This window comes from Hydractinia symbiolongicarpus, chromosome 15 (genome assembly GCF_029227915.1).
Source record: "Hydractinia symbiolongicarpus strain clone_291-10 chromosome 15, HSymV2.1, whole genome shotgun sequence".
NCBI lineage: Eukaryota > Metazoa > Cnidaria > Hydrozoa > Anthoathecata > Hydractiniidae > Hydractinia > Hydractinia symbiolongicarpus.
In genome coordinates, this window is record NC_079889.1 from 8,370,229 (window position 1) to 8,393,906 (window position 23,678).

General features: G+C 34.6%; 1 protein-coding gene across 1 annotated transcript; it reads left to right on the top strand.

The window, feature by feature from the left end:
* The first annotated feature begins 5,100 nt into the window (after window positions 1–5,100).
* Window positions 5,101–12,261, top strand: LOC130628696 (uncharacterized). Its single transcript, XM_057441680.1, has 10 exons — window positions 5,101–5,243; window positions 5,629–5,819; window positions 5,955–6,212; window positions 6,263–6,775; window positions 7,057–7,113; window positions 7,217–7,238; window positions 7,712–7,790; window positions 7,846–11,850; window positions 11,926–12,046; window positions 12,123–12,261. The coding sequence occupies exons 1-8, from the start codon at window positions 5,101–5,103 to the stop codon at window positions 9,328–9,330; spliced, it is 2,748 nt and encodes a 915-aa protein (XP_057297663.1). The 3' UTR covers window positions 9,331–11,850; window positions 11,926–12,046; window positions 12,123–12,261.
* The last annotated feature ends 11,417 nt before the right edge of the window (window positions 12,262–23,678 follow it).

The following is a 23,678-nucleotide window of genomic DNA, read 5'->3' on the forward strand; positions in this document are numbered from 1 at the left end:
AGTGACGTGACAGACAATCTCATCAAATCTCCTGGTGTAGCCATCCCCAGAGACTTTGCAACCTTGCGGGGCAACTTTGTAGCTATACCTTCCCCATGTTGTGATGAAGGCTGTGTAGTGCCGATCGTCCTAGTGGAGGGGATGCTGTGGTATTCATTTCAGCAGTCGAAGACAGATTTCTTTGTGCCTTTGGGTACTCGGCGAGCTTAATGAAATCGAGACTGGGTGTAATAAGTCGCCCTTTTAGCGAGGCATTGAGTGCCTGAAAGTCAACTGCTCATCGAGGCTTACCACTCCTTTTTGCACATATGACCATTTGGTGACACCAGGTCACGGATGTCCCAATCTTGACAGGTTCGATGGCGCCGAGGCGTGCATCTTCATCTAGTTCAGGTTTGATCTCATCTTGCCAGAGTAGAGGAACTGGGATGGCTGTGTGATCCGCCACAGGTACCGCTTCTGGTTTTATTATAAACCGTAAAGGGGATCCCTTCATATGTGAAACGCTACCTGACTGTTTAAATTGTTTTAAAACCGGAAATTCACCGTTATTAGAAGCTGACTTGAAAAAATTATATATGTTCGTTTGAGAAATCAATTATATTTTGGTTCTGTATTCAATAAAACGTCGTCAACATGACACAGATAATCCGAAAAGTTTGCAGAATCCATCATTAAAACTGTTCTCTACGAAAAGTGAGAATCTAGTTTGATCTTTGCTAGTTGTCTGCTACGCTGCACAAGGAACCGATTCTTGCATAACCATCTTGCATTCAGGATTTTCTGCTTTCTCAATCTTTTTCTTTCTAAAATCAGCTGTTCCTTTAGATCCTTGTCACGCCTCGATTCAACAACACTTTCCTAAAAATACAATGAGTATTGTCATACTTATAACAGTGCAATTATCTATTTCTGTATTTATATAGAGTTTTTCTCACCTTGGAGGTTGATGTACGTTATTTTTCAGTTATTTGAGCAGTTAACATTTTCACGAATTCTTTCGTGTGTTTCATTAAATTAGCGACTTGCTTCTAAATAGTTGATTGCATTTTTAAGGAACTGCTCATCTATTAAATTTCATGTACGGATTTTTTTTTACTGTTTAATGTCATCGACCCATAAATTATAAAAAAAATACATCTAAACTTTTTCTCAAACGAGATTTTACACGAAAAAGGTACTTTTTACGACCAAAAGATCAATCTTCATCACTGTTCATTGAGCCATAAATTATCTTATTAACTATACTAAATGCTTTCATGCTGAAGTAAACAGAAATATTTCCAAATGATGTACACGAAACCTGAAGCTCAAAATGCCAAAGACATAGAAACATTTAAGATTAAAAATTTGTAAGTCTGTAAAATATAAAGCATCGATGCCATGTAAATAGGACTAAATCACAATGTAGACCTTTTTGAAAAATTTATGAAACCTAATCCCTATTTTTCACGTTAAAATCATAAAATATTAATTAAATATTTCATTAATTATAAGCAAAAACAACAGCTTTGGCTTCATATTTCTTTCTAAAGTCATGAAATGCAGGAAAAAAATGACGCATTTCAGTAGCACTAAAAATACTATATTAATATAACGTGTAGTTAAAAGGACAATAATAGAATAGGCTTCCTTTCTTTTGTATTCTTTACATACGAACGCATATAAATTATATATATTGACAGTTTTAAGCTTGAAAACGGCTGGTGCTACTCATTTCTGTTAAAAAAAAAAAAATGATTTGGGTAAAAACAATAGTTTGGCAATAATAGTTACTCAATACACTCATTGTCGATTTACACAGTCATTGACATATCTCAATGTTTTAGCATATAAATCAATGCCGTGGCTCTCTGACTCTCCCATAACATCAACATCGCGTGATAGCAACTCCTGCTCAGCACCAGTCAAAGGTAACGGATACCGAGTTAAGAGTACGAAATGTTAAAAGGTTCCACCAGCTGTGTTTATCGGTGCAAAAAATGCGAATTAGCTCAGCATCTGTTTATTTCTATAGGCCCTGAATTTAACAATTGGTTGGGCTTGGAGAATCTATCAAATGAGTAATTCTATTTTGGTACTGTTAAGGTTTTCTAGTGAAATAACTGTAAAATAATAATAAACTTTAAAAAAAATAATTAAACTGTAAAGCTAAATCATAGAAAAAAACCACTTAATCTGGTTTCCTAAAGCAAGTTCCATTGCAAAGCTTTCATAATATGAAAAAAGTCTTGATAAATGCAATATCGAGGTGCATGGGTGTGCAGTAGGAACCATTTTATGCAAACTTTCTTATCCATTAAAATCCACATACCACATACATTGTATTGTACACCGCCTCAAAACCAGTCACAAACTTCAAGAAATGACTGGCTTTAGTGGAATTGCATGTGTGAAAAATCAAACACAGTTTTTTTCTGTAATTTTAAATCGTCGTCATCACTATGTCGTGGTGACAACTTAGATTGAATAGCTGCACCAGATGACTTTAATTTCTCACGGTACTGCAACACGAGGTCTTTAGATGAATTTTTGGAAGTCTTTCACTTCTCCCTTTCACCTAAAGTCGTCTTTTGCAAAGTATAGTACGGCTTTTTAACCATCATAAACTTAGAAATATTTTGATACAATCATCAATTGCACTGGAGGATGGTAAATATGTGCTTTCGTAAATCTAAAGTAGTCTAACCAGAGACACCTTGAATAAGTTTTCATAACAACAACTCATTCTCTTTGCCTTTAAAATAAGCTGTTTGTTTGTTTGTTTGTTTGTTTCACCTATAACAGACAAGAATGATGTTGCCATAGATTCAGATGACTGTTCTTTGCCAGACAAGATAAGGAATAACTGACTATTGCTAATCATCAATAGCAAGTATCCTGTCAACAAAAAGCCATGCACAAGAATCATGCTAACTGCCTTTAGCTGAGCATCTGTTTCCACAGGTTCGGGTTCGGGTTAAACAGTAAAATACTTTTGATTTTCTTCTTTTAAGTATTTTTCTGAAAATTTTATCCAAAATGAGGAATAAAATTCTTCAGTCAAGCCATCAATGTCATGACTTTCTTCATTCAAAAATTTTATGAAAACTTTACAGTCTAAAATAGAAGTATATTGGTATTGCTTAAATGCATCTGCAACAAGGTTATACCTCTCTGTTAAGAGCTATTGTTCTGAATCCAGAGAGAGTAGAAGAGTTTTTTGGTCAATCTCAAATAGGTTTAAGTTATTTCTTCGAAAACGTTATAAAGGTTGAGACAAACCTTGGTGCATTAACTGTTTCAAGTTATTCCGAAGTCCTTAAATTAATTTGACTTGTAAGCATTAGGCTGGTTGCATTAATTAGTACTAACAGTTGACCTTGAAACATTAGTAGTTAAAGCTGATGTTGAAGACTGAATTGCACGATGAGTCAAAACAGATGGTAAAGGTTAAAGTTCATAATAAGGAGACGGTGCAATGATATTAAACCTTCTATAAGATTCCTGCAGTATACGAGTTTTAATAGTACTGACTCCATGTTCTGGAAACTTATTAGCATTGGCTAAAATATGTATTTTATGGTTTTGTAACAGCTCGTATAACACTTCATCGAATTGTTCTTCATTTATTTGAATACTAATTGACATCTTTTTTTATTATTCTTTTAACAATGTCATAACATGGTCTGGAAAATCATATAACAATGATTAGACAAAAAATATTAAAATAAAAAATACCATACCCACTGTCAAAATGTGTTTTTACTACATTGCTGTTTCCTTTAGCATATTTTGGTTTGGCAGATGGACAGGGAAAATGATACAATGTGATATAGATCGATGACACTTCAGGACCTGGTTTTGCTGAGTTTTTTCTCTTTGTACCTAAAACAAATTTGATTTTACATTATTCTGGATATTTAGAATAAGTCACTAAAAAATGTTATTTAGTTTACAATAAATACTTTCGTGCTGGTATGTAAATTTCCAATTCATCCAAACTTGGTGGTAAGATGTTATCCAATCCTGTTCTAAAAATAAAAATGTCTGAATCAAATGTATTAACCTAAAAAATACGTTACTTAGGTGGAAATTTAAATTTTTCCCTAATAACATTTGATGGCCATTTGTATAGTATAGCAAGACACTTACATGGTTGAACTAGATTGAGAAATAAAAGTTGTGGTAGCAAGTGAAGAGATGTGTCTTGCCATTGTTTGTCTAAGAAAGAAAGACATTTTTCCAATAACCACACTTTACAAGCCTGTTGTGAGCCTACAATATTATAATTACCTAGGTAAAACAACAGATGAATTGGTTGTGATTGTTGAAGATTGTACAAATCTTGATGTACTTGATCTTACAGGATTTTACAAATCTAGTTTTGATGAAGACCTTTGTCTCCTCGATGAAAGATTGGCTTGTACTTTGTTCGACCTTCGACGTGGGTGCAAAATCCGCATAACTTATTTTATTGGTACTTTGTTTATGAATCCTCCCTATCCTCCTGTTGATTCGATTCAAGTTTTTGTGTGATGGATTCAAAGTCAGCATATATCACATAAGTACTCGCATAGACCCATTAAAATTAGTAAAAATTGGCTTTGAATAGGGCTTGGGCATATTGACCACAACAACCCCTTTTTCTGGCATATTTGAAAGTGCCTATTATATGCAGATTTTACCTAAAAAGAATTAATGTAACGCTTACATACAAATTTTGTTTTGTTTGTTTTGTTCTGCTCCTCAAAATTTATATCTTTGATGGCTACTGGAAATTCAATGTCCTTGAAATTAAGATTGTTAAGGTAGTTTTTAAATTTTGTTTGCCTTGGGGTTTCCTGTCTGTTGGATGCACTTCTGATAGTATTGCCTACATAAAACATTTGCCATTGTTTTTAACGTTTACTATCGCCTTGGGTGTCTTTAGTTTTTGTGGTAGCCAAAGAACGACCGACTGACAATAAATTGGAAGAGGAGGAAGAAGATAGAGGAAACCATGGCAGCGACCGTGCTGACCTCGAAGTCGAACAACCCCAAACAATTCCACCATTACAACAACAAGATAGAGATATAAGTTGATCCTCTTGTGACTTAAACACATCGATTTCCACATCCATGCCTACAATTCTGGACATTATCCAACCAGATCCATTAGAATCACCTAGTTTTTTCAGTCTGTCAAGAATATGGTGTACTAATTCCGTTAATCCTACTATCACAACAAGGGCGACTGTAGCGGTAAACAGAGCAAACCAGAGGTAGGGATGTGGTTAGATGCTGCATAGAAATACTTTTTATTTATTTGCTTATTTTGTTTTGTGTGTGTCTATGTATGTGTGTTATTCTTCTGTTATTTTTCTGTTGCATGTAACATCACACTCCCTATTGTCAGTCACCAGTTATAAGTGAAGTATTCAGCAATAGACAGATAGTACTGTCACGCAAGGGGTCAATAGGTAGAGTCGTGGGATGGCATGAAAAACATGCCTGCTGAGCCCGCGTAAAAGTTGGCAGCCCCAACCCAATTGTTATCTGTCGCTCCCACCAAGCTTAGGCCGGCCCGTGAGATTTTTTATGGTCTACAACAAAGTTAATTTTTTTAAACAATGATACCCCCAACGATATAGACACTGACCGTATTAGGACTACCCCTCCGGATATCGATTTCGTTATTACTAACTCCTCTGTCCTTCCTGCTACCTGTGATTCTTCGTTACTCCCTTCGACTAAGCATTGGACATTAAAACCGTGTAAAGTTGTTTTGAAAGATGTGCTAGCTGTTGATTCCACTGAAAAGTCTCGGCTGCTGAAAGCTAACCCGGATAACTCCCACAGTGTTCTTTCTCAGCAATCAACAGAACCTGACCATCTTAGCACTATGAAATAGAAACAACCTATTGCTTGGCCGAAGTCAATTCACACAAAATTGTGGAATTCCCTTGATGATGCGGTTTTCCACAATCTTCTAGGCTCTTACCCATTGTCAAAAAAAGTGGAGCTGTTGGAATCAACAATTTACTACCATGCGTCTCACCTGTTTGGTGTAAGGTCACTTCCCCAGCACAACTTATCAGGTTTGAACAGGAGAGCTTTACGCAGCATCAGTTTGGTGAACGAGAAGAACAATCTGCTCTGTACTCTTAAGAACACATCTGACCCAGTTGAGAAAAGCAACATGCAAAACCTTTTAGATGATATAATGGCCAAGTTAAGGTTACTTCGGAGAGGTGAGCTGGAAAAAATATTTTAGATCCCAAATGTTCAATAAAACTTGAAGTTGCCCAGGACGAAATGGATTCACACAAACATTCAACCTTGAACGATCCCTCACGCCATATACCTCTTTCAGATCTCCCTGGATTGCCTTCACCACCAAATCTAGTCTCAGCTTTCGATTCTTCCAAGCTAAAGTTCAAGGATTTCCAAGCTGTCCTACATTCTCGTAGAAATGCTTCTTCTCCTAGGCTGAACCAAATTCCTTACACAGTATATAAGAATTGTCCTCATATTGCATCGTTTTTCTTTAACATTTTTCAAGCTTGTCTAAAGAAGTCTTTTATTCCTGTGCAATGGAGAATTGCATCAGAAGTTTATATACCTAAAAACAACACACCTTGTCCATCCAACATAAAGGATTTTCGCCCCATAGCTCTTCTGAATGTTGAAGGAAAGCTCTTTTTTAGTTTGATTTCCAAGCGGTTAGAATCGCATATTATAAAGAAAAACAACTTCATTAATACTTCCATTCAAAAAGTTGTATGGAAAAAGTTCCGGGTTGCTGGGAACACATGTCTATTGTTTGGTCCACACTTAAGAATGCGAAGGCACAACATTCTTCACTTTCAGCCATATGGCTTATTATTGCTAATGCGTTCCCTTAAGTTCCGCACACGCTGATTTTTATGGCTCTCAGACACTATGGCGTACCAGAATCATGGATAAGGCTCATATAGCTATACTACGACAGCCTGTGGAGTAAGTCTTTTTCGGCTTCTGCTCCTTCCAGTTAGCATCAACACTGTAGGGGAATCTTTATCGGCTGTACACTTTCCATTATACTATTTCTTGCAGCTATAAACGTTATTATTGAGTATGTGTGTGTTACCCCCAGCCTTATTGATACTGAAGGTAATTAAAACAAAATCCCAGACCAACCCCCAATAAAAGCTTTTATGGATGATATGTTCTTAATGTCCACGTCAATTCCAAGTACTCAAAATTTATTAAACAGGTGTACAACAGCTCTTCATTGGGTAGGCATGTCGTTTAGGCCTTCTAAATCACGCAGCATTGTTATTGATAAGGGAAAAGTCGTCCAAAGTTCACCGTTTACAGTTGGCAGCGAAAAAATTCCATCCATTCATTCTAATCCAATTAGGTTTTTAGGCAGAACAATAAACTCATCCTTGTCTGATTCTGCTGCAATACAAGAATTTCTAAATGATGCCGAAGACAAACTTATGGCTATAGACAGGTCCTTTCATAAAGGGGTCCATAAGGTTTTGTTCTTACACCATCTGTTAATTCCCAGAATCCGCTGGCCATTATTAATTTATAAAGTTTCTCTATCTACTATCACAAAACTAGAGCAAAGATTTTCTGTTTTTAATAGGAAATGGTTAAAACTACATCATTCAATTTCCAACATTTCCTTATATTCCTCGACATCGCCTTGTCCTCTTCCCCTGAAAAGTCTTGCATCTGTTCTCAAATCTGCCAAAATCAGTGGACATCTGTTACTAAAAGATTCTGTCGACCCTTGTGTGTCTAAGTGCGTACCAGATTTGAAAGCTGGAAATTGGAAAGTTAGTGATGCAGTTCTTTCGGCGGATAGTCAGCTAAATTTCAAAAGGATTTTAGGTTTGCATCAGACTGGGCGAGCCTGGCTTAGGGCTCTTAGACCACAAGAATATACCACCAAAAGGCACTTATGCTTACCGAAAGCTTGTTTCCAATATCATTGAAGAAAATGAAGAAGATATTTACCATGCCAGAGCTGTACAGTTGCATTTGCAAGGCAATTGGACGAAATGGTGCTCTTATGTGAAAAATGATTTATCTTGGAGAACAATTCTTTCACTGCCACAATGTCTAACTTCCTTTTGTATAGGGGCAACCTACGACACCCTTCCCTCTCCAACCAATCTTGTGAGATGGGAAATTGAGAAAGACAAAAGTTGCATTCTGTGCAAGAAACCATCCTCAAATGTCTCTCACATATTGGGTGCCTGTAGGACCTCCCTTACGCAGGGTAGATACACATGCCGTCATGACTCGGCTTTAATAGTTTTGGTTAAGGCATTAAAAGAGTTTTTGGTATCATATGAACCTCTTAAGGTTTCCAAGTGCAACAAAATTAATTTCATTCCGGCCGGTCAATCACCATCTAAGAAGAGACATACAAAGTGTCCAGGCCTTCTTCACCTTGCTTCCGATTGGAAAATACTGTCAGATTTAGATTCCGTTTTAGTTGTTCCACCATACATTGCAATAACACAACTACGCCCAGACGTGTTATTAATATCCAGTTCTTCCAAAACTGTAATTATGTTAGAACTGACTTGTCCATATGAAGAGAACACGGAATATTGGCACAAACGAAAGCTTAGCAAATATTCTTCACTTTGTTATGCTATGAAAAACAATGGATGGATCGTGCATTTCTTTGCCATTGAGGTGGGTGCAAGGGGTTTCTGTTCAGAATCAGTAAGGACCTGTTTTCGTCGCCTTTGTTTCCCTAACAAGCCTTTACGTTCCCTATTAAAATCCCTAACTTTTACCTCCATGAGTGCTTCTTTTTACATCTGGATGTCTCGAAATTCTACCACTTGGGTTGAGCCTGAAAAGGCCCCAATCAGTCCTGAAGTTTCTTCTGTTACAAATATGGAATGTAAGAAATCAAAAACCCCTGAGAAATCTTCCGCAAATCACACAAAATCTTGTAAAATCAAAAAAACCGAAAAACTTGCTACAAGGTCGTCCAAAACAACAGTCGCATTGCCATCTAACCCTGATTTTAGGAATAGCGGTCTCATAAACTTGGGAAACACATGTTATGCAAACTCCATCTTACAATATTTTTATAACCTTCCAAAAGTTAAAGAAGCCATTTCTGTCAGCAAAACAACCTCAAAGTTAGGCAAAGCATTTGTAGGTGTTCTTCAAAGTTTGGCTGTTTCTAGAAGTCCAGTTGATCGCTCCCATTTTTTGCGTGCTATGAAACATCATATCTCAGCTCCGAAGGGAAGTGCATTTAATATCTTTGCTCAGCACGACGTCCCCGAGGTTCTTGAATATCTCCTACCTGGTCTGTCATTAGACTTTCCATTTCTTGGAAGTCTTTAGTATTGGCATCAAGACATCAACCACTTGCAATTCATGTCATATTACCAGCTCCTCAGAAGTTATAGCACCATGCATCCAACTTTCTCTGCACCCTACGTTACAATCTTCCTTAGATAATTTCTTCGAATACGAGGAGTTGTCAGACACCAATGCCTACTTCTGCCATGTTTGCGACGCTCATCAAACTGCTCTAGTTGAAAAAGAGGTAGTGTCGTGCGGTTCCCATCTCATTTTACAGCTAAAATGTTTTGCCAGTGCCAACGGCCTTGTGTCAAAAATTGCCTCTCGTATTACTGCTTACCCTGGTACCCTATCCATAACTTTAACCGTAGATGGAGAAGTGAAATTTCGTTAAAATTTTCAATTAAGGGCTATTATCAACCATTGCGGCAACTTAAATAATGGTCACTACACAACCATAGCCTTCGACCAAATGGTACACAGGTGGATACATTGCAACGATAGAGCAGTAATTTTCTGTAATGACCGCCTCATTAACAGTCACGAGTCATATGTTTTCTTTTTAGAAGAGCTGAGATAAGAATATTTTAACCGGAATGAGTCAAGGGGGCTTGACTACACTCAGTCTTGTCTTTGGAGAGTGACGACTCCACTTATTACCCCGGTCAAAAATAAAACAAAATCAAATAAAAATTAAGTAGCAAGGGGGTTTGATCATACTAGGTCTTGTCTTTGGAGAGTGACGACTGCACTTATTACCTGAGTTAAAAACAAAGAATAGCACAGTTGAACAGAAAGTGGTCAAAGTTAATTTTAGGAAGATAGGGATGTCTCGTTTCTGCTGATGACCGTCCGCGGACCTCTTCGAGGTGACCCAGCTAGACATCCAGGGTACTTAGGTTCAGAAATATGGGTCGAAACCTACCTGCCCTTGGTTAAAGTTTTGTTCATCTTTTCAAATGTGTTGTGTCCTTTTTATTTTATTTTTATTTTTTATATTTTTTTTTAATTCCTTGTAAAAAGGGAGAATTGTGCTTTTAGAGGCATATTCTCTAGAGGAGTACAACCTCTAGCTTGTTTCTAAAGACCTAACAGGTTGAGTTCATCATTGCGGTGGCTTGCCACCTCTTTGTAAATTATTTTCTTTCTATTCTGTTATAACCATTTGTAGACCTGTTTTACACATGCTTATGTACTGATTGACATTAAGACCTGCAGTACTCTTAAAACGGTAGTTTTTTATAGCATTACGTGTCGCAGTCTTTATTAATTTTAGTTATTACCAAAACTTAAATACCTTTTGTAGACCCTTGTTTACTTCTTCGTGATTTTATTCTTTATTATAAAAGGTTTTTTGCAATGCCAATTTAGCAGCAAATTGTATTGCATCTATTTCTTTGACCTTAGAGTTTTTTTTAAATTCTAGCACAGTTTTTATTATAAAATTATCATTATCATTCTTTTCCCCAACCTGGTTCAGAACAGTAAAATGCCCATGACTGTCTTCTGTAACATTCGTTAAATTATCTGCATAAGAAACTAGAGTAAATTAAGATGGCAGACTTTGCCTTCATTCAGCTGCTTAACAAGCTCTTTTGCGTACCATGTGTTGTACTTTAATTCATTGGTAAAGCTTTTCTTTCGTGATATTTCAATACGTTGTTCGAGAACGAAGTAACTTTACACTTTAGCTTGCTAACAATGTTACCGAAGTAAAGTTGAACTCATGTAATTTGAATCTCCAAGGGGATTCAAAATTTGTTCGAATGACATGAGTTTCAAATTGTAGGAGTTTGACTTTTTTCGGCCGAATTTTGGTGTGGAAGTGTTAATGGGCTTACGGCGCTATTAATTATCAATGTTGCGACATTCTATGGAGTAAAACAACGCGTAGTATTTGAGAAATAAGTTACTATTTTCATGTAAAACAAGTGTTACAAATTTTTTAATATCAATTTACTCTGTTTCCTATTAATCAATCTTCTATGGTTGATCTTATCGGACGTTTCCGACAGCAGAGTATCAAACTTTGGATCGATCTCAAACAACGTCAGTTTCTTCAGAGTCTTTTCCTGGATCGTCGACAGGAGAGGCCATCATTAGAGCTATCGTCACTGCGAATTTTTTTTCCCTACACCGTAGACAGTATCATTGACCATGGGCAGCATCATTTTATCCGTTGGCAGTATCCATGGAGTTTTTTTTATTTTTTATCGGGGATGGTCTTTTGACACGCTAGGGTGCTTGTGCCGCAAATGCACGTGGAAACTTTAAACTTAACGAAACAAAGAAACAATACAGAATAAGAGTGTGGAAAAGCTATCAGCTACGAAGTAAAAGAATCAGTTGTTTCTAACTTGCATAATACTTGCACTATAACTTTTTTGTGACCTGTAGCTACTTGATTTAATTCTTTGTTTGCTCATAAAAATTATTGATTCACTGATTTGTTTTCAATGAAGAAAATATATCTTTTAAACTTCTGTTTTAGCAGCTGACAGCTAAAAAGCGAAAAGTAGCGAGATAAACGGATTTCATTTGTTCTATCGCGAAACAGTGGTATGTACATTTTACTTCAGTTTTACACGCATTCCTATTTATAAATTTTATTGATTTTTTTTTTATTTAAAACAGAACATGTTGATGAATGAAGCAACCATTGCGAATGATGCACCTGAACTTGCGGAAATGAGCAAAATCGGATCTGGAAGATGGAAGGCACTTGACAATGCTACGAGAAAAGTAAAGGCAAGAGGTTGGGAAGGTTACATACGTTATTTAATTTCTATTTTTCATGTTTGAATCGAATAGCAAAAGAAATTTCTTTGTAGGAATGGAAGAAAAAAGGACAGAGGATGCGAGAAGAGGAGGACTGAGTCAAACTGCTCAGTTGATGCGTGCAAAATGCGAGAGGTCCTTCGTATCACCAAATGAATATAGCTATCACAGCAAGAATTGTGGAACATGTACTTGTGACATTTGCCAGAAAGAATTTGGAGACAAAATTTCTTTAAAAAAACACAAGAAGATACATGAGAAGACAATCACGTGCGCTGTTTGCAATCTGTTCTTTTTATCGCAACAAGCATTAAAGAGGCATACCGCGGCAGTACATGAAACAAAAAGTATCTGTGTAATATTTGTAAGAAACAATTTTCAACTCATGGAAATTTGAAAAGACATGAAAAATTACATTCCGAATAAAAATACAGTCATTGTTTATTGTCGTTTTTGATAGTAGTAGTAGTTGTAACAGAGGTCTGTGGTGTCAAAAACTTTGCTTTCGAAGCCATTGTTCGCCCAGGTTTTTTCGTGACGCGTTCGTTGTCGCTAATATTTTGGAAAATAATACGGTCATCTACAGAAAAAAACTATTGATGTCGCTTTTTAACGATTTTATCAGCGCACCTAAGGAAATCATCAAAGATTTTGACGTGTTATCTCAAATTGACTGAAAAAGTAAACAATTTAAATGTTACCTATCACATTTGAACAAAATTCATCATTTATCGAATCTGTTCGAAACATGTCCTGAACGCCTGCTCCTGCGCTGTCGCTAAATATTAAAAAGATTTAAGTTTGTTTTTGGTGATGTAATCACAATAGCTATACAAGGAAACTTCAGCTTCAATCAAAAGAGGGGTAAAAACTTGTGTTTACCTCCTTTGTTCTGTTTAAGATGTTATCCTTCAACACCAGAAACTGTGCCTCTACAAAGTTGTTTTTATTATTTCCTCTCAATGTTAGCTGTAACATAAACACCAATTCTCGCGAATATCGTAAACGTTTTCCCAATATGATGTCAATTGAGGATACTTTGGTCCGAAACTAGCTAGGAGATCATCGTAAACTTCCCCCATATCTGTTTGAAGTTCACAATAAACGAACTTTCTGAATTTTCCCATGATATCTGAATAAGATAATATAAATATCTAAATCGTTTCTATAATATGCACATTTTCTATACAAACTTTCTTGCCAGTCTCGGAGTAAGTCTCCTCAAAGTTTCATTAGTTTTAGCTTGATAATTTTCAAGAAATTCTTCTTTAAATTTTATGTTGCACTCAACACTGGATTTGAATCTTTTTACAGATCCTTTCACACTAACAATCTTTTCTTCATTTTCATCGAATTGAAGGATATCTGCTACTATGGCTTTCAGTTCATCACATTTATAAAGCGAGAACAAATAAGCAACACGAGCAGTACAGAGTGTGTCTTCCTTACTCCGTTGAACACATTTTCTTTTGGGTAGTTTATGAAAGCAATACAATACTTATATTTCACAGTGAAGAAAAAAGTAAAAATGTAAACTCTTCATTGCTTTACCGCCATCTTTATTTGATTTCTTCGGCTATTTAGCCTGGATACTGCCAACGGGTTAAATGATACTGCCCGCGGTTAATGATGCTGCCGGTGTTGGGGAAAAAAATTCGCATCGTCAACATCAACAATCTCGACCTCTTTATACTCACTCACTATTTCTGCGACAGACAACGTAATTCATTGGTCATAAGCTTTATGTCTAAATCCACAAGGGAGTATCTAAATCTTCAGTTGTCATGTCGGGTCCGACTTTGCGAAGTTGGTCTAAATCGAAATTCAGCTCATCAAAAACTCGCTACCTTGCTCATAAGCACTTCCATCATCTGAATCATTGGTCATATTCTTGAAAGGGTTGTCATCATCGTCTATTAAAATTCCTGATTTTCGAAAACAGTTTACGATAGTTGTTTTAAATACATCATCCCAAGCTGTCTTTAGCATCATCATGGCTTCTGGATTGATGTGTTGGCAGCTCTGTCTTCTTGTCTAACCCTGTTATGATCTTTCGAATGACAAGGGATCGGTATATGGCCTTTAATGATATAGAAAGAAAAAGAAAAAATATGATAAATACCCAATATGAAATTTGCATTTTAAAATAAAAGTTTTGTAAGGAAGATAAACATTCAGGAAAATTGATCCAGGAAAACCGTTAGAAAACTAACAAATTGCTTCATTTTCCGTATGTATTTCATTGAAAACCTTGTCACATTCTTATATTTGAATATCTAAATGAAATTGTTACAAAGGACACAGTTTTAACTGTATCTTTAGAATCTTTGGATATTATTATTCTCTTTGGAATAAAATTTTGCACGGTATATGCAAGCCTTCTCCTTCTCCAGATCGACTCTCTTCCCAGTGACATTAATGTTATCAATGTTCATGACACTCGCTCACAAAAGGTAAAAGATTGTTTTAGCATATCGACCATTCTTTCATTTTTTTAAATGGCCAACAACATTTTCTTTTTTATTTACAGCGACAGCATATTTATAGATTTCATATGCCGGTTCATGTCGTGTTTGTAAACACGACCCTAACACTGGTGTCCATTCACCCATGTAAGAATGTTATCCTTTAATCATTGATTCACACTTTAACTCTTTGATGATCACCAATGAAATTTCATAGTTCAAAGAAACCTTTTCCCCACAGACTTCGAAACGTGTTGCCATATCTTTAATATGCACTGGCTGCATGCACTACCTTTGTGCTCATTCACACAACTGTTTTATGACTTTTGGTTTTCAGTAAACAGTGAAGACCTGCAAGAGCTAATCAAAACATTCTATTTTTCATGCATTGCAACGACTTCCCTTGCTATGTGCAAGCATATTGAAAAAGCATTGTCAAATCAAATGCAAACACACAAAAACATGTGAAAACATACCTGATAACCCTTGTTCCATAGGTTTTGTACAAGAAGTTGTGTTGGGTGGTAAAAATTGCAAATTGATTGCCTTTAATGTTGTGACTTTCGGGTGAGCAGGACAATTTGCACAACTAGACTCATCTTCTGCCCTGCGAATCGAATTGACAGTCGAGCTCTCGTACCCACTCTTCAATTGTAGTCTATCCATCCATGATTTATTTTGAGATCGGTATCGACAGGGAAAGTGGTGCACGTTTTTGAATCATCTCGGCTTTGCAGACTTTCCTATCACGAACATCGAGAGTTTTCACCAAAGCGTTAGACGCAGTCATACCAGTTAGGCGAACTTTGCTATGTTTTCCACATGCGCAACGTTTACCATGAAGTGTAGAGACTTGGAGTGCAGTGCTTGGTAAAACAGACCAAATTTATCCTCGTTGAAGATGTTCTTCAAATCATACTTTCACTTAAAATAGGTACCTTTACTTCGAATGTTGTTACCTTCGAATTTCGAATGTTGTGATGTTCGAACGTTTTCATGTAAATTTCTTATCAAATGTTTTTGTGTCAAATTTATTTCAAGTACTTTAAATTCATCGTCAAGTGAGTTTTGATGAGTTTGTGGAGTTCGTGAAAAGATATAAAGAGCGACAGGGAAAGTAAAGGATATTTGTAACTTTTTAAAGAGTCGGAAAGAAACTAAAGCCACAGTTCTAGTTGCAAGTACATATGACGATGCGTTTCCCAATCAAAGTTAATGGTGGTTGAACATGAAATAAAATAATCAACACAAGTCAAAAAATTACAACAAAATCAAACAAGAAGCTGGAAATAACGCACTTATCCATTGAACCAAGGCAAAAGTGAGCGGTTCAATAAAATGTATCCAAAGTACACCTTTGTTAGAACATCCATCACCAACTGGAAAATCAAAATGAAAGGATAAGGAGCGCAAAACAATTTGCAAAAAGAAAGGACGACCAAACTTAGTGTCAGATGATATGATGAAAAAGATTAAGACCATTATAATAGGAACACGGGCTGCTGGAATGTCCATAAGCTTCTGTATCGTAATAGCTATCGTAATTGGGGTGGTGAGGTCCAACAGTGCTAAAGGAAAATGGAGAACATTTGGAGCTAACAGAAGATTGGGCACGAGAAGTTATAAAATCAATGAACTGGACTGAAAAGAAAGGTACGACAGGAAAAATTGAGCTCACGAAACAATTTTTTTGAGGAAAAGCTATCTTTTTAAAAGAAGATTTCTCACGTCATTGTCGAACATGATATTCCTAAAGTACTGGTTATCAATTTGGATCAAACACCAATGTCTTATTTAAGTCCTGGTTAATACACTTTTGACGTAAAAGGTGTAGAAACAGTCACTATTAACATCGAAGACAAACCGCAAATACCTGCAACATTTGCTATTTTCGTGTCCAGTGAATTTCTTCCATTTCAGTTAATCTACTAGGGCAAAGATAAAAGATGTTTACCTAAATATTCTTTTCCAACCAATTTTGACGTAACATTTTCTGAAAATCACTGGTCTAACACTAAAAAATTAATTAGCTTTTTTAACAAGATTGTGTTGACTCATTTTAATAATGTTCGCCGAGCCAAAGGTTATCCAGATAAGCAGATAAGTCTTGTTATAATAGACACTTTTAAGGGACAAGATAATGATGAAATCGCTAAACTTTGCCGTGACAATTATTGTGCCCTTATAATTGTTCCTCATAATATAACAAGCAAATTCCAGCCACTTGATTATACAGTCAACAAGCCAGCTAAGTGTTTTATCGAAGACAACATGTGGTATGCTAAAAAGGTTACAAACCAGCTTAACGAAGGCAAAGCTCCACCAGACGTAGACGTTTTACTAAATTTGTCACAGGTCATACCATTACATGTCAAGTGGATGTTTGAGATGTACCAGCACTCGTAGTGATTTGGTTTTTAATGTCTTTAAAGCAACTGAGAGACCATTCGTTGTTTGACTTAAACGAACTACTGATGTTATAGTTGATTGATGATTGTTTCATGTTTGTTAAACACAAAATGTTGTTTCCTTTTTGTTTCCATTATGTTTTTAATGTCCCTGATCTTTTTTTGTAATCTCCCTTGTAATTAATTAAGGTAACAATAAGAAAAAAATTTAGGATAAAAGAAAAAAATCGAGGTAAATTCTTAGTCGGTATAACAAAAGCGGGTAAAATTACTAGTCAGGGAAAAAATAATTAGGGGAAATTTCGGTCAGGAAAAAATTAAGTCACTTACAAAAAATTCACATTTCTTGACTTTCTTCGCCCCCATAAAGTATATGATTATTCGAATTATAGGAGTTCGAATTAATTGAGTTCAACTGTATCTCGAAAATTGGTTTGCTAGAGTTTTATTATCGCATTTACTTGAAAATCCCATAGACAGTTTTGATTTAGAAGGAAATACCGCTTTAACAGCATCCCAAAATTTTCTTAAGTTAGACTTGTTTTCTTCAATCAGGTTACGATGATTTTTCTTATTTACTTCCCTCACTTTCCCTTCCCATTTATTGGATGCCATCGATATTCCTCCCAGTCATCTTCACTTTTAGTTTTTTTTAGGCTTTTAAAAGTCGATTCTTATTGTCTGTATATCGCCTAATGTCTTTTTTTAACCGGATACAGTGGCCCATATATGACATTTTTAATACAACATTTTTTTTAATTCCTACCTGGCGGCGCTAGTTATGCCAATTTTGGCATATGTTTGCTGCAATTCGTTTACTAACAAAGAATTTATCACACGCTCTGGATTCGGTACGATGCATGAATATATGGAATGGAACATTTCACGCGAAAATCCAGACCAAAACTTTCCCATTCCTTTTACAATTGAATTTACCCCAAAACATGGTATTTATTAATACTTCTTTATCTTTGTTTTTCCCCATTGGCATACAAAATCCTTTCACAGATATGATGTCTCCACGTTCTATCAAGCCAAGATTTTCAAGATCGACATCTGTGCAATTCCAAATTGCACCCTCATCCATCTAAACAAAGCATACACAATTTAAAAATACAGAGTCACTTTGTCTTCTTCAAGCAACACAAGTTAACTTAAAGAGTATTTGGATCTTATTAATACAGCTAACTGCATATATGTATATGAGAACTATAGCTAAAAACAAGCACTAACACTATTTGCCCTATACTTTTCTATAACTTCTTTCTTGACTTTCCTTGATTCAAAATGTGCACAAACCTAAAAAAGCGTTTATTCCAAAATTAAAAAAACTATGGTTTCACTTCGGGTAATTAGCTAGCTAAAAAAGGTATGAGAATTGAATAAATAGCCAATATAGCTGTACTAAAAGGCGTAGCTAGCTACAAACCTGGCTAGTAGCTAAATATGAACTGGTAAAGCATTATTTTTGCCTAGTGTACAAAATATTTTTCTTATTTGTCGTATCAATCAACGTTATCAAAACTGACTCGATTAACACTCTCCAAGTGATCACATTGTTCAGTTATATCATTATCAGGAGGAGATACTGCTAAAGAGGGCATTTCGTGCTTATCCACGTGAGCCGCCATCTTTGTTATTATCAGAGGGGGAGAGTTTGCACTCCATCATATGGTCTTTTTCATAACTTGCGGCTTAACTAGCGCCGACAGTTATAACTGGCGGCATAACTAGCGGCGAAATTTATAACTGGCAGCATAACTAGCGGCGACAGTTATAACTAGCGGCGACAGTTATATCTGGCGGCTTAACTAGCGCCAACAGTTATTACTAGCGGCGCCAGTTATAACTAGCGGCATAACTAGCGGCGACACTTATAACTGGTGGCATAACTAGCGGCGACAGTTAGGATTTAAAAAAAATGTTTAAATATTAAAAGTGTCATAAATGGGCCACCGTAACCGGAGCATCTCTTCCGCTTACTGTTTTTATTTTAATAGGTGCATTTACATCAAAAGCGTTTCTAAGCGATTCTGTGAACGAGTTAGTTCCTTTGTCAACGTCATTAAATTCGTATAATCTGTACCAATTTATATTTCTAACACATTCATTAAATTTCTCAGGGTAATGATCTTTGTAAATCTCTACACTAGCCGAATACGGGTTTCTCGTATTCGATTGCGCAATACTTCGCTATACATGGAAACGAGGCTTGGAATGGTAAAATGTAAACAAAGTAGGCGAAATCAAATCGTTTTTTAAAACCTGACCCTCGAAAAGTTTTGAGCACATTAAAAACGTGCTTACCTGCCAAATCTTTTGAAATATTTTTTAAAAAACAAATGAGAACCTGTAGTCAATGCTAAAATGCGTTCTAAATAAGTTTTATGAAGCTAAAGCTCAACTATCTTATGGTTGAGTTAGCAAACAAAAATAAAAAATGAATTCACAAGAAGTATACGCAGGTAGTAGTAAAACTCGTCCTCAAAAAACTCAGACAGAAAGAAAACAAATTTCATTTTTGGGAGGCAGAGACCAACTAACTGCTGCTGAAGTAAAAGAAAGTCAAACAATTGCTTCAGTAAGAATACTACATGTTGAACGTGCAATACAAAGGGTTAAAAAGTTTAAAGTTATAAGAAATGAAATACCATTGACACTACATTGCTGGGTGATTCAAATTTGGACGGTTTGTTGTCTTTTATGTGACTTTTTACCACCTTTTATACAAAAACAGAATTAGTTCTTATTAAATTCTAACATTTTATGCCTATATATATATATATATATATATATATATATATATATATATATATATATATATATATATATATATATATATATATATATATATATATATATATATATATATATATATATTTATATATATATTTATATATATATTTATATATATATTTATATATATATTTATATATATATTTATATATATATTTATATATATATTTATATATATATTTATATATATATATATATATATATATATATATTTATATATATATTTATATATATATTTATATATATATATAATATATATATATATATATATATTTATATATATATATATATATATATATATAATATATATATAATATATATATATATATATATATTTATATATATATTTATATATATATATATATATATATATAATATATATATATATATATAATATATATATATATATATATATATATATAATATATATATATATATATATAATATATATATGTCTTGTGGTATTTCACTTTTCAACATCTAGAAAATAGTTAAACTTAGTAAAAATATAATTACAAACTATTTAAAAACGGAAACCAAGACAATGAATCAGGTGTTGTGTATAAAGTAACGTGTGGAGATTGTGGAAAATATTACATAGGAGAAACAGGAAGGAAATTGACAACACGAATAAAAGAACACAAAAATGGCGCAAAAAACGATAAAGAAAACGTCTCTGGAATGTCCAAACACATTAAAGAAACAAAACACGAAACTTTGAGAAAATAGAAATTCTCTATAGGGAAAACAATTTTATTAAAAGAAAATTTAAAGAGGCATTAGCGATTAAACAACACAAATCGGATTTATTGAACAAAAAAGATGAAATAAGACGATTATCTGAAATTTGGGAAAACATATTATAATTTTTAACGACTTTTATTGTTAATAAACGATTTTTATACATTTTATTTTTATCAAGAGAATTTTTAACATTTTGTACATGCATGTTGAAAGACGTTTTTAGTTGTGATCTGAAGATGCTCTGACAAAGATCAGGGAGAAAATTTATCAAATTTAATTTGTTATTTATTGCCTTAAACCCAAGAAATATTTGCTAATTAACTATGAAAAGGCAAACCTATAAAGAATTCATTAAAAACAAGTATGGGGAGAATATTGTTAAATGTATAAATGAATTTCAAGATGCTGACAAAATGGTGAAAATTCTCAATCAAGATATTGAATTTTTGTCAAAATGCAAGAGATCGGGTATTACACCAATACACTGTAGAATTGGAGGAAGGAGATCGGCTTCACCGGTAACGAAAAAGTTCATAAAAGATACTGAAAAGAAATTATTGAATCGTTCGATCGTAAAAAATTACTCTAAACGCTGGAAACAACAACAGATAAAACAAAAAAAACGAAAATCTGATAGAAGATACATTATCTCTTACTGATTATGCAAACCTTCTAAAACTCACAAAGAAAAGACATTCAAAGAAAATTGAACACAAAAACATGCATCTGTCAAGAAAATTCGAAATATTACTAAAGAAAAAGTTCAAACAAAATAAGGAGATAACACCAGAAGGGAAGAAAGAACACCAAACAAAAACGCTATTAAACTTTTCTGGTATTGAAATTCCTGATGAATTTATTCCGTTATTGTCAAAGGGTCTCGAATTCAAAATTTCAACGAAGAAATTACCTATAATTGACATGATTTGTGGAATCGAAGAAGCAGCAAAATCATTTTCTTCACCTTCAATGGCAAATGGATTTCGATTTGAATGCAAAAGAATTATGGAAAAAGGAAAAAACACTAAATTAACAAATATTACAAATGAGCTGTGTAATGGGTTAAATGAATGGTTAAAACAAAATAGACTTATTTTGATGGAAAACGACAAAGGCAGAGCAACATGCATAATTTCGCAACAAAAAGTAGACGAATTAATTAATCAAGAATTATCCAACAAAGAGAGATATGTAGAACTGAAAGGTGCTAATATTGAGAAAGCAAAAACGGCTATTAACAAAGTAATCGCAAATCTCCGAAAAGAAAACATGTTATCGATAGAACAAATGAAACAATTAAAACAAATTACGCCGTCAACACCTATGGCAAGACCATCATTAAAAACTCATAAAAACCCACTAAAGGTCAGACTTATAATAAACACTCAAGGATCTGTATTCTACAAAATTGCTAAATTTGTTAGTAAAGAACTTAAAGATCTAACAACATCAGCAAAATCATAAAAGACACGGAGCAATTTGTTAACAAAGTAAAAGAAATTAATTTGGACGAGAATGAGAAGTTGGTGAGTTTTGATATTGCAGATATGTACCCTTCCCTACCAAAATCTGAAGTCATACATGAAGTAGAAAGGAGAATCAGAGAAGACACTTTTAAAACAAATGTTAATAAAGAAGCCTTAGTACGTCTCGTGAAAATCTCAGTTGAATTTATGACCTTCAAAATAGGAAACAAATTCTACAACCAGGCGGATGGTCTCTTCATCGGATCACCTGCGTCGCCATGTTTTGCCGAAATCTACATTCAAGGAATAGAAGAAAATAGTATCTACTCAATGTTACACGCAGCAAGAATTTGGCTAAGAAAAGTAGACGATACGTTCACTGTTACAAAACATAAAACCGAGGACACCTTAAATGAGCTGACTAACATTCATTCACAGCGGATGAAGAAAAGGATGACCAGATCCCATTTTTGGATTGTTTAATAATGAGAAAAGATGATAATACAGTGAAAACAAAAGTGTATAAAAAACCTACGCATACGGGACAATACACTAATTATACGTCAAACCAACCTTTACACGTAAAATTATCGACAATTAAAACTTTAACGAGAAGAGCAAAAACCATTTGCACAGAAGAAACAGACCTCAAAGAAGAATTGAATTATATACAAAAAACTATGCAATTAAATGAGTTTCCCAAGAACATCGTAACAAAAACGATAAAAGAAACATTAAACAAAGAATGTAATGGAAGAAACCAGACAGATGACGACACGAATTCAATTCGATTGTTTTTACGCTATGAAAAAGGCATCTCAGAACAAATCGCCAGAGTATGCAAGAAATTTAATGTAGAATTAACACATACGAAAAACAAAGCGCTACAAAATGTTGTAAAAGGCAACAAAATATTGAAAAACGGAAACCAAGACAATGAATCAGGTTATGTGTATAAAGTAACGTGTGGAGATTGTGGAAAATATTACATAGGAGAAACAGGAAGGAAGTTGACAACACGAATAAAAGAACACAAAAATGGCGCAAAAAACGATAAAGAAAACGTCTCTGGAATGTCCAAACACATTAAAGAAACAAAACACGAAATGAACTTTGAGAAAATAGAAATTGCCTTAAACCCAAGAAATATTTGCTAATTATTTAGGAACATTTCATCACATTTTTCTGCAATTTGAGGCAACATGTATTTTTTATAAATACCTTGGGAATTAACTCATAAAAACAATTTACATCAAAAAGAGTTCTAACAATAATCAATCCATCAAACACAAAAACAACAAAGTCACAAAACATAGCTCCTGACAAGCCCATTGCCATCTGAATTTGAGTGTAAGATCCACTGGGATGATCTTTTTTAAAAGCAAGTTTGCCATCAATTTTATTAACATAGAACGAGCTGTCGGAAATTAGGTCGTGTATATTGTGATTCTCTTTACTTTTGGGGCATTTAATTTTAACTAGTCCTAATATGTTGTTATTATCAACTGATCGATCACTGACAAGTCCATCAGGACTTGCGACAAGCCAAAAAAGGTTTGGTTGAATTACACATCCAGTTTCTCGTACTTCGACATCGCGGTTTAAGTAAAATTGCATACATCTTCATATTTTTCTCGAGCTATAGGTTCATACAGTTTCCAATTTAAAATTCTCACGTACAGCGTATGGAAGATCTTGTTCTTCTTTTGGGGATAAAAAAATGTCAACAA

Excerpts from the sequence above, each read along its gene's own strand:
- LOC130628696 (XM_057441680.1), top strand. The coding sequence starts at position 5,101 with ATGCCTACAATTCTGGACATTATCCAACCAGATCCATTAGAATCACCT. Across the intron at positions 6,776-7,056 it reads CCGGGTTGCTGGGAACACAT|CTATAAACGTTATTATTGAG; the intron begins GTCTATTGTTTG and ends TATTTCTTGCAG. Across the intron at positions 7,239-7,711 it reads GTACAACAGCTCTTCATTGG|TGGACATCTGTTACTAAAAG; the intron begins GTAGGCATGTCG and ends TGCCAAAATCAG.